Source organism: Orcinus orca, chromosome 5, assembly GCF_937001465.1.
Source record: "Orcinus orca chromosome 5, mOrcOrc1.1, whole genome shotgun sequence".
Lineage (NCBI taxonomy): Eukaryota > Metazoa > Chordata > Mammalia > Artiodactyla > Delphinidae > Orcinus > Orcinus orca.
Window position 1 is genome coordinate 142394933 of NC_064563.1, and position 12455 is coordinate 142407387.

Below are 12455 nucleotides of genomic sequence, written 5' to 3' on the forward strand. Positions count from 1 at the left end.
AGGACTGCTCCAGAGACCAGCTGTGGCTCCCCACTGCAAGAACACATTCATTCATTCAAGCATTCATTCATTCATTGGCACAGGCCAGAGAAAAGGCAAGGAAAGAGACAGTGAGTATCCTCCAGCCCTCCATCTTGGTTTTCTTTTTGGATCGTCAAAACTATTGGATTTCTGGGCTCAAAAAAATGCAGCTGAGTTCGGCTGCTGAAAATTTGGTTAATTTGTTGCTTGAACTCCTAAATGGACTCACAGTGGTGACTCTGTTATATTTATTCTACTATCCTCAAATGAATGGCACGAGAAAGAAACCAATTACATAGAGGGAAACACTTTCGTCTCTTTAGAAGAAGCTATAAATATCTAAAGGGTATTGGAGGAATCCATTCAAAAGATGAACAGTAGAAACAAACACAATCAAGAATTGATTACTTCAAACAAAGCAAATAAGATATGACAGTAAATTAAATAATAAGAATGAGACTAGGATGAGTAACGAAGAAGAGCTCACATTCGTGAACATTTTTTGCACACAAAAACACATTACTGTTGAAGCATGGACATGTATTAAGCTGTTGGATCCTTGAACCACCACCAACAAGCAAGCATTATTATCACTACTGAGTCTATTTTACAGATGAGGAAAATGAGGCACAGAAAAGTGAAATGTCCTGGCAACACTCGTTGGAACAAGGGTCAGCCCTAGGCAGTCTGGTTGTGCTCCAGAATAAGGCACCGGGTCCTTAGGAAGGGATATGGGGCCTTAATGTCTAGAGGGGGTCATAAAAGTTCAGTCCTCATTCCTCTTTTCTTCACTATCCTGGAAGAAAAAGGGAATGAAAAAGGACTACTGAAATGAGTTTAATTTCTCCAATTCTATTATGCTTTTTAAAGAATATATCTGTGTGCATGGAGAACAGACAAAAGAATTCAAAAAGAATCCAATCTTAGCAGACCCCTGATGGTGCAATATCAATTAATTTAACTTCCTTTTCTAAATTATTTTCTAAGCTCCTACAATAATTGTTTTGGAAATGGGGGGAAAGAACAAAGTTTTTATTATTATTTTGTCATTTAAAAAATATTTTATCCTGTGGGTTTATTAAACCTGTATTCAGGTTGAAGAAAACAAAACAGAACAAAAGCAACCACCATCCGCAGGCAGGCAGTGGTGATTTTCAGAGAGGATGTCCAAAATGAGTCTACCAGCTATAAGGCCCTGCCCAGCACCACACAACCGTGATTCCCGTGGCACCGGAACCAGTACAGACGCAGGAGATCAGAGAAGGCATTTTGAAAAAAAAGCAGAAGTGGTAGGAGGCAGCATCTGGAAGGAAACATGTAGGGAGATGCCTTGTGGAGTTTCACTGAAAGGTAACAAAACTGCACAATGAAGGTGGGGGGGGGAGGCGGGCAAGTACAGAGGAAGAAAGATCTTCATTCAAACAGGAGGCTCCTGAGATGTTACGGTGTCTTCCAACAAGATGAGCAAAAGCATATAAACAAATGGGTCTCCATTTGTCACTCTGGCAGCTTCATGTCAATTCCACCAAAATACGTGCCTTGAGTGACTGTGTAAATAAAATCATTGGAGTATGTTCATGTACCAGCACCTTCATGAGACAGGACTACATCTAACCACGTCTGGCAGCTTCTCAGGGTCAGATATAATCTCTGCCTCCCCCTGGACAGCCATCAACATCTACAGAATACATACTGGACGGAGAATCTCTATTGGACGCTGTCCTCTTGTCCATTTCAATGCAAAGCTCACAGGCGCTTTCTGATCATCAAAGGAGGCACTTTAGCATGAAGTCACCCAACAATTAACAGCGGCTCAGTGTTCTGATGATTTCAGGGACCCGTAGGAGATCAGGGTGGAGCTGTAGGTTTCCATGCTTAGAGTAAGTAAACATCACTCTTTGGAGTTTTGCCAGTGCTTGAGCCGAGTGGCTTTCAGGTGCTATTTATTTTGTTTAGTTTATTGTTCAGTGTTACTGTTTGTTGACTTGATATATTTTTCCCCCCACAAAGGGGCCAGTCGGTAAGAACATATCCTGTAAGTGGAAAATTGATGATTCCCTATTGTTCAGTGTTTGTGTGTGGTGGTTTTATTTGCTTTGCTTCAAAGGACCTAAACAATGCATTCATTGGAATTTAACAACTGGTGTAAAATCAGTACAGAGAACAATCTGTGCGCTGAGATTTTTGTACCCAAATCGGGTGATCTCTGCTTGACTCAAGAAAGCAAAGTCTAAAATGACCTTTACATCTAAATAACCACAGAAAAGAAAACCACTGACTGAATCTCAAAGAGGCGTATTTTTCAACAAATACAAAAACAGACTCATGCATCATTCTCCATGATTCCAAGGAGGCTAGAGCGCCCACAGGGCACAAGTCTTACTCATGGACATGTCTAATCTAGTTACCCTCCTCTGTAAAATCCAACCAGCAGATAGGACCAAGGATGAGAACAAGGGTCTAAAGCCGTTACCTTAGAAACGTCGTATTTTCACCTACTTCAAGACAGTGAATTCTGCCAGAAAATCTGTAGCAATAGGCTCATTCCCCTTGGAGGGGAGCGAACGCATCACAAACTGTGCATTCGCAAAGGAAGCTTCCATGGGGAGCTCTTCCTGCATTGGTGCGTCTCTGGTCGGGTTGGCTATCTGTGTAGGAAGTGGACGCAGGAAGTATCTGTCTACAAATCCTTTATCCTCAAGGTAATTGCTACAGCAGCATTTTACTGTTTACTAAAGCAGTAAACATGTGATCTAAAAAAAGATGTTTTCCATCTCCAAAGAACAAGGCTTAAAAAAAATGTATGTGCACTTATTTCATAACCAGCTTCTTATCAAAACCGTCGGCAATATGACCGTGCTTCCAAGAGTGAGTGAGTCAATGGGAACAGCTTTTGGGGTAGAACAGAAGCTTCTCTCTCAGGGATGCCCAAAAAACAAAGCCTGGTTTTCTTTACTGAGATGCTACTCTAGCAAAGTAAATTTTATTTCTCTTCTAAGCTTAACACAGGCTTAACAGAGTCAGGGTCTTTGGCTGAACAGGTAAAGTGAACAAGACTTTCCACGTTAACTCAAACTGGTAGAATGGATAGCCCATAAAATCACTTGTATTTGACCTTGGGCAACATTCATCTTTTTTATGTGGATATAAATATGCTTCTAGCCCTAAGAGTTCACACAAGAAGAAGTTAAAGATAGAACTCAAACGTGGACATGTGGCTACTGCTTTTGATGACTTTTACCTGGGGCAGGCAGAGCCTCCTGCCAATCTTCTCTTTATTTCTTTATTCCAGATGAAAAGCTTGTGAGCCTTCACTGTCCCAGGTTTCCTGGGATGACAGGAGTGATTGGCTATCTGTGAGAGGCAGTGTGGGGTGAATGGAAACGGGTCCGAGGAGAACCCTTGAGCACTGGAGATGTTCCGGGGGGGCGGGGGTCCTCTCCATCATTACTGTTGTCCTTTATGTTTTGAAAAGCTCTTGTTGGGTTGTTAACTATTGCAGAGAAGAAGAAAGAGGAGGGAAGGAGCATGAGAGTGAGAAGTACAGAGAGAAGCAGAGGGTAGCAAGGCCCCAGATTTCTTCTCCAGGGCCGGCCATGCAGAGGCTCAGGCAGACTCCTCAGCAAGCATCGCTTAGCACTGTCTTAGGTCATCTCCAATACTGATAAAGCACTGTGAATAACTGAGAACGCACTGTTCTGTAAGAGTCTTTATTTCTTAATAAAGAGAAAAGAACATGTTCATCAGAGGAAAATTGGCTACTTGAAAAAAGAAAAAAAAAAGAATCAATTCACAACCTGTTGTAGAAATTGAAAAAGAAAAAAAAGCCTTCTATGGATTTCCTGATTTTATTCCTAGAAGGAAAATTGATTTGACTCGAGTGAATAATCAAATTAGCTAACAAGTATTAAGTACCTCTAATGTGCTCCATACAATTCCAACTCGGTTCATCTCCCCATAGCCCTGCGAAGTAGAAACTGTGGTTACTGCTTTTTACAGATGGAAATACCCAGAGATCGTGAGGTGAGGGGCCTGTCCAGGGTGAAATGCCAGGAAGACCATTTCTGTTTTCCCGAGAAGGAACTCAGGCCTGGAGAGGTGCCTTCACCTGCTGAGGCCCTACAGCATCAACTGCAGCCTCAGCTGGTCTCTCTCAGGACAGCCTCTTTCCACTTCCCCTCCTAGCCTCCACATCTATGCCTCCCTTTCCTTGTGAACAAGATAAGACCAATCCTTTCCCCACAGAGGCTATTTTAAGGATGCCGTGAAGAAATAGAGTCTTCAGGGCCTCCCTGGGCATAAGATAAACACGGCTGGGCTCGCTCTATTTCACCTTCATGCTTCCGATGCTCTTGGGAACATCAGGTAACACCCACGTACAACACAGATCCAAAGGGGACTTCGCAATATAAAACCACACACACTTTTTTTTTTTTTAACTCGGAGCAACGTATTAGGAAATCTACCTCAAATTGAGACACAAACTAATCGTGTTGACAAATTCCCAAGTGTTGTTTCAACAGTTTCCTCTTCCTCAAAGGTGAGCATCACATGCCTACAGCTAACTTTAAAAAATAAAAGTCAACAAGACCCAATGGGATCCAAAGGGAACAGGACGGTAAAGTCCCTATTGGCTGATGATTTCAATTAATGGACTTGGGGGCATGTGGATGGGAGCGATGGGGGGCAGATTTTGTCTTCAGTGGTGACTCTGTTTCAGTACTTGCTAAATTAAAAAACCCCATCAGTTTGCTATACTGTAATTTTATAATGGAAAGACAGATGTTAAATCATCAGGGTGGAGCGATTTAAAGGCCACTGTGTTAGATCCAGGAGCGCGAGTTCTTTGCACATGTTAGAAATGCTCTTTATTTTATGCCCCAGAAATTGACGTGCATTGTCTTGAACAAAATCATTTGAAGTAACAGCACTGATGTGAATGTTATGATTGGATTATGATGTGGCTTGAAAAATAAATAATTTTGCTTGGCCTTGGCATTTCTTTTCTAAACGTCTCGGCACTTATCTGTGCCTAACAGCAGATTACCGTTCTTCCCAGAGTCTAATTCCATGAACACCCCTGCGGAAAGACTTGGTAAGGCCTGATGGAAAACTCAGAGACGTGGGCAAGGAAGTTGATACTTGGGGTGAGGAAACAAATCAGCAGCTGATCTGGAATCTGCAACCACGGGCCCCTTGGATATAGCCAAATATGGAAAGAATTCTTGGCACCAAGCAAGTGGAGAATGGGGTGCTAGAGTTTTAGCTGTTCGGTTTTCTAGTGCTTTATCTTAATTAGCCAGTGAGAGCATAATAATTGTTGGCTGTGGGCTTTTTCACACAAGAGTGGTAACATAAGTTAGCCAATTATAATAATTTTCATTATTTAATGTATCACACTATATCATTTAATACACCTTTTTTTTTTCCTGCACAGTAATTTATTATTTGGAGCTAAGTAAGGCAAATAGCAGGAAAAAAAAGATCAGATGATGATAAATTGATGGGAAACAGATTTGTGTGCCCGAGCAAGTTTCCTAGCCTCTCTTAATCCTCTATCCTTATCTGGACAAAAAGCACCAGGATGCAGGCTGTGGTGAGCATCTCACGAGATAACGTGAGCATCCCGCACAGAGTCTGGCCTGGAATAAGCAGTTACAAGGATGCTATTAATTTGGATTATGAATTCAAGCTACAAGATCTACCTTTTAAAAACGCTGTTCTCTATGATCTTTTCAACAGCAATTTAATTCTATGTAGTTAATTTGTATTTAAACTAGGAGAGATATCTCTAAAGAAATACATCTATTTAAAATCTGCAATAATGATTGCAGATTTTACTAATATCTTAACTTTCTCTTGATGACCTTAAAGGATTTTAATCAAAATTTATTTTTCAACAACTATTTATTGAACCCCTATGCTTTGCCAGGCTCTGTCAAGGACACAAAAGAGATGGACAGACTATCACAGGAAAACAGGTTCTATTGTTTACACAGGTAGACAAAAAGTAGAGTCACACAAACACAAGCAAAGCTGAGAGCATGTGTCGCCAAGAGAGAAAACAAAGCAGGAGAGAGTGGACAACATGAGGAACGTTCTTAAACTTTATAAAACATGCCTCAGCCAAGTTCAATACGGGAAATATGTGGGAAATAAGTGATCAAACAGGCAATGAAAGTGTGAATAAGAAAAAGATCCAGAGGTCACAGTGGCCACTAGTTGAAATAGGTTCACAGCAAAAAAAAAAAAAAAAAAAAAAAGTGGAATGAAATACTATAATTACGGAAATACAAATAAAAATGAGATTCCATTTTTGCCTGTCACAATGGCAAAGATTCAAAGTGAAATATTCAGAGTTGTTATGAGTTCAGTGGAACTGGCCTTATCTATGGCTACAAGTGGGAACTGGTACAACCCTTCTAGAGAGTAAAGTGGTCATTTTTTTTTTTAAACTGGCAAATATTTAAATTTGGCAGAGACTTTAAAAATATGTACACCCATTGGTCCAATGATTCCTTTTCTAAGCACTAACACTAATAAAATAAATTTTTTAAAAATTACATAAAGGGTACATTGCAATGTAACTGGTGAAAAACTGAAAGCAATATTATTTCCTACAATAGGATATTGGTTATATAAATCATAATACTTATTTTAAATGGAATATAATTAAGCATAAAAATTCTGCTTATTAAAAAATTGTAGTGACATGGGGAAATGTTTGTAAAACAATGTTAACTGAGATGAGCAGGACAGGGAGACAAAAGGACAGACAGAAACACACAGTAGGAAGACACACACCAAATGCTGGTAATTTTCTCTGACTGCCTGGGACTGGGAACAATTTATATTGACTCTGTAATGATTTCTTTTTTCATTTTCTCTACAGTGAGAATGTTTTATTACTGTAATTTGTACAAAATAACAAGATGCATTTTCCAAAATTAATGAGAATACAGGACAGTGGAGGATTCCAGTAACGCTGTTCCTGCCCTAATCAGAAGCAAGAGGCACTGCAGGCCTCCGCCCTCCTTCAGCAACGAAGCAAACAGCTTCCGTCCTCAGAACAGGACTAAACCAACCCTCTGATCACCCATGCCTTGAGGGACCCCCTGGACACTCCGCCTGCCCAGGTGTTTGGTCCCTGCCCTGCTATACCCTTCTCCAGGGACCCCTACGAGCTCCTTGCCCCTCACCTCTCCAGGCTCCCGTGTGCCCTGCCCTGGCTGGGAGGCCGCAGTAGTGACCTGTGGAAGTGACCTGTTATTCTCCCTGTCTCTTCAAAAGCGTTAGCACAGAGTCTGTGTGCCTCTGGACTTCACAACTGAAGCCGGGTAATGGAACACATAGAGAGAATTCAGAGCAGGGCCAGAAAGACAGTGCAATTTATTAGCAAAGGTTAGATGGACTTGGATTGTCCGATGGCATCTGTCACTTACTGAGCACCTACTAAAGGCTCTCCCACCCTGGACTCGCATCAGGACGGTCATTATAATCCCACCTACAGGTGAGGAAATGGAGCTCAGACAGGTTAGGGCCCTTGCCCAGGGTCACGTGACTAGGAAGGGTTCAAATGCAGGTGTGTCCGTGGCCACATAACATAAGTAAAGAAATCTCAGAGGTGACGGGGGGACAAAGTCCCTTGAGAAGAGAAGAGCCGTCCTCTAACCTGTGGGGACAAAAGGGGGGGATGCTACATTTGAGGCATTCCCTAAGCCCTAGGAAAAAATCCTGCTGGAGCAGATGTGTCACCACCATTGGAAAGGCCTGGAGACTGTCTCTGTCAAACCCCCTTCTCGGAAGATTTTACACTGCAGAGAAACTCTCTGGTCCTGGCTTTCCAACGGCCTCCTGTATTGTGATTCTCTTCTGTGTCAGCTGTTAAATCTGCCAGGGTATTGGGATGCCAAAGCGGAATGTTCTGCTTTGGGTCTCCCCTCCCACAGACGGAACCTTATTCTGAAATTCTAAACACAGAAGTAATATTTTCCTGAAAGCATCAGGAACGATTGTTTCATTTATTTATTTTATTTCTACTTATGGTTTTTCAAGAGACATCGACAAGCGTACGTATGTGTCAGGGTGGAGGAGAGATTTAAGCAAAGATCTGTTTTGTAAAAAAAAAAAAAAAATTTAATGAAATAATCACTTTAAAGAAAATATAGATAATTAAAAAACAGTTCAGACTTCCAGAACATTCTCTGAGAGTACTGCAGTCCTCCATAAGTATATTTCATGGGAAGAATGGTCCACAAATTCTATCCTTTCCAATTCTCCTTTCCACGGCCACTGAGGCAGCGTTCCCAGCCTCAGAGAGAGCTGTAGGAGGAAGAGTGCTGTGTCCCGTCCAGAGGGGGCAAACTGTGTCCAGAGCCACCCACGGATACAAGCAGCAAGTCATTTTAAGATAACGGCCCATAATTCCACCTTTAGGCCAGTGTTCTAGAAACATGACATTCACATAGTGGTGCAACAGTATTTTCCGTTTTCTATTCCTTCCACTGTCACAGAGTCCTCAAAAGTAACAAGGGATGAAACAACTGAGATTCCACTTGAGCCAATGAGTTGTTGAAAATTTATATGCCCTAGAGCTATTAAGCTCATTCATCACATCCCTTAAAATCCTATATATGAACTTCCTTCATATAACCCTGAGCTTTTCATTTTAAACAAGTTTGCTTCACACATGATAGCAAATATTCAGCAAGAGCCTGCTACGTGCAAGCCATGAAATACATAAAAGATGCTTCATGTTTTTAAATTAACTTCTTTTTTTTTAACTGAAGTATAGTTGATGTACAATATTATATGTTACAGGTGTACAATATAGTGATTCCCAATTTTTAAAGGTTCTACTCCATTTCTAGTTATTATAAAATATTGGCTATAATCCCTGTGCTGCACAGTATATCCTTGCAGCTTATTTTATATATAATGGTTTGTCCTCTTCATCCCCCACCCCTACGTTACCCCTCCTCCTTTCCCCCTCCCGACTTGTAACCACAAGTTTGTTCTCCACGTCTGTGAGTCTGCTTCTTTTTCTTATTTGTTGTAGTTTTTAGATTCCACCTATAAGTTATATCATGGTGATCATCAAAACCCTCCAACCTCTGTCAAATCAAAGAAAGGAACTTCTTTAAACAGCTCATTGACACCGTAATCATGTTCTCCCTCAGCAAGCCTTGTTAGTAACTTTCCATCCCCTGATTCTAAGATGCTCTCCACTCACGCTGCTGTTTGCAGTTTGCTCTCTCCTGGTCTTCCAGTGCCAGATCTGTGACAAAGGAAAATGCCCACAATCCCCTCTTAAAGACTACGGACCTTTAAACTCTAGGATCAGGGGCTGTAACCTGGGGTTCACGGACCACCCAAGGAGTCCAAGGACAGAACTGGATTTCAATAGTATTAGCTGCCCTTGTCACTCTATGTATTGCCTTTCCTGCATTTTAAAAGCATTAATCTGAGACGGGATTGCAGGCTTCATTAGACTTCCCGAGTGGCCCAAGGCATAACAAAGGATCAGGGAAGTCTTTGGGAGATTGGATTAAAAATCCTAACAGAAGCAAAATCAAGTTCCAAGGCTAACAACTGGCTGCTTGGAGGCTGTAAGCAAAGGCAGCACTGTTTTGTGCAGAAGGAAGGGAGGGGGTTGTAAAGCACCCCCCAGGTATCATCAGGTGGCCCCGGAAGCAGTGGAAGCACCAAAACTGATTCGTGAATTACATGTGGGAACATCACTTTTGATGCTTACGTTTTTATTAGAACTCTTAATCCGATCTTAAAATCCACGGCCCTTTAAGGATAAACCAACCGACATACTCACATAAACTCATAAGATTCCTTTACTTCTTCCCATGGAAACACTCTTTTACCATTTCCAAAATACCAAGGGAAAATGATGGTGAGAATCATAAAGACAGGATAAAAACATAGAGCTTTTCATAGTGCCTCATAGGGTCTTATAGACATTCACGCCAAAAAAAAAAAAAAAAAATCCACTGAGATGCGGAGACCAACTCAACAGATTCTGTGCGTCTGATGCTTGATGGACTAATTGATTTATTTACTGAAACAACAAAAAACAGAGTGCGTTTGAGACTGGAAATTGCCCGTATGACAGACTTTCCTAATTCCAACGGACAGCCGTAATTTTCCCTATGCTAATTTGAGCTTTGCACTAACATAATTAAAACTGCAGTCAACAGACTCAGGCCTCCTTTTTTCCACTCTATAAACAAGTCTGTAAAGTCATCTCATTACTTTACCCAGGAAGCCTAGCAGAACATTTGTCAAAGGAAGTTACCTATAAAGAGGGGCTATTTTATTTTAACAGTTATTAAAAAGAGTCTACTTGAAGTCATTTTGAAAGTTCACTTAAGCTATATATGATACACAGATAATGCAGTGTAATCAAATGTTAAAGTAAGCATAATCTCCTGGGTAAGTGGAAACTGTTTCCCAAAATTCATCCTGAAAAACACAAAACGTTCAAGCTTCAAAAATATCTTCATCTTTTCAGAAACGTATACTTTAAATTAAACAGTATGACACATTTGTATTCTATGCAAAACATACCCCACACCTAAAGGATTGTCTGTTATTTCAATGTCCTTTAATACACTGATTTTTTGAAACACACACACACACACACACATACACACACACACACACACAATTGTACCCAAGCTATTCAAAATTTACAAAGAACATTAGATTCAACTGCTATGAAATATGGACACAAATAAGGGTAAAAATAAGAATTAAGAGGGCAGCATTTGGGGTTATAAAATCAAATAATTTCTACTCATATAGCTCAAAGCAGAGTACATCAAACCCTCAATTTTAAAATTCCTTTCTATACAGTTATACTTCAGCAGACTTCAATCCTTGAAGAAAGAAAAATCTCTGTAAGATTAAAATCTTTGATACATGATTTTTTAATACGTATTATTGAACATACCTTGAAAACCAAAACCTATCTTGAGAACTAGAAACTGAACAGAACTTCTGAAACATAGTTTATGCAACGGGTATTAATTAAATCCTCTCGCACAAACATTTCAAATTCCAAATCAAAGAGGCTTTTAAAAATTGTCCTGGCCCAGTTCTGGGCAAACTTCTATACTCACGAGCTTTCAGATCAACTAAAACCCTTGATGAAAACACAACCAAATGCTTCTCACCTACATGCAGCAAAACTAAAGACACGCAACCCATAAAACTCGCTTTTTCCTCCTTTCAGTATCTGTTTTTGTTCCTGACTTTTCTCATTTCTAGAAATGTCACCAAGGCGTGCTGGCCTTGAAAATATTGTGACAGACCACTTCACGGGCTCTATGCCGCCAGCTTGCACTAACCATCAAACTGGCTTCAGTTCCAGGAATCAGACTACATTCACGTTTCTACCTCTGTGCATTCACCTCCACCTTAATCTCTCTCTATTTGCAAGAAAAACAAAACATCAGACCACACACCCCAGAGCACAGAGAACCAACCCGCAATTCCCACAAAGCAACCATCACGGAGAAGAAAGTCTATTCACAGTGCACCGAGGAGTAGGTACTTTATTAAAGATAAATACATAACCGAACAAACCGAATTACCACCATTTGCATTATGAGAACGCTCTGTTCTCAGCCTGAAGGTTCCAAAAATCAAGTCAACATTGGCATGTCCCATGACTGACAGCCACTTGCCCGGCATCTCTTCATTTCCACAGGGACCGGCTGGCACCCCTGATGGTAAGGAGGCCTTCAAGAACGTCCAAAAGTTCAACATTTCCAAGCCCATCTTTTTCTCCGACCCTGCCCTCCAAACTCTCCAAGTCCATTGCCTTCCAGCAGATACACATCCAGGCACCGCTAGAGATAGTTAAAGAATATGAAAATTCGGACGCGCTCTTTGAAAAGCTTTTGCAAAAGGTCATCCACAGCCCTCAACCGTGAATTTAGAAACCCCAATTTTTTTCTGAGTTTGAAGTTTTTAAGCCTTGCGGATGGTTGGAGTAGGAAAAAGGAAATTTACTAGGCAGTGCAAAGGAAATCTTGTTGTCCTCTATTGTGGCAGCGGGGGTGTTGCCCAATGCTAACTTATCTGCGTTGATAAAGGAAACCAAAGAAAAGAGTAACAAGCACAGAATTTGGTCAAATGAAAAGGAACCCTCTCCTTACCTTAATAGTGCTGGCCATAATGCAATCAAGTTTATTGATCGTTAATAAATGTTAATAATAATTATTGCTTCTCTCTGACCAGAAAGTAGTTTTGATGAGGTTGTTTAGAGCGGATGAGATTGTGCTAAGTCTGGGAAATGAAGTCAGTCAATGGCAGGAAGAGGTTTCTATTGGTCCTGGCTGCCCAGCCCGAAGAAACAGGATATTTGGGAGTGGAGAGATAAGAGACCCTGAAAACAATGTTGTTTTTCTTGATGATAT

At 40.9% G+C, this 12455-nt stretch overlaps 1 protein-coding gene across 6 annotated transcripts in view; it reads right to left on the reverse strand.

Moving 5' to 3' along the window:
• ERG (ETS transcription factor ERG) overlaps nucleotides 1-12455 on the reverse strand; it is a 280491-nt gene that overhangs the window by 96973 nt on the left and 171063 nt on the right. For 3 of the 6 annotated variants that reach the window (XM_033418314.2, XM_004264562.4, XM_004264561.3), the window contains exon 1: nucleotides 12195-12346. The exons of the other annotated variants lie outside the window; for them this stretch is intronic. In XM_033418314.2, the coding sequence (XP_033274205.1) occupies nucleotides 12195-12212 (18 nt within the window). In that variant the 5' untranslated portion in view covers nucleotides 12213-12346. Of the gene's footprint in view, nucleotides 1-12194; nucleotides 12347-12455 lie in introns of those variants that run through there. 6 annotated transcript variants of the gene reach the window in all.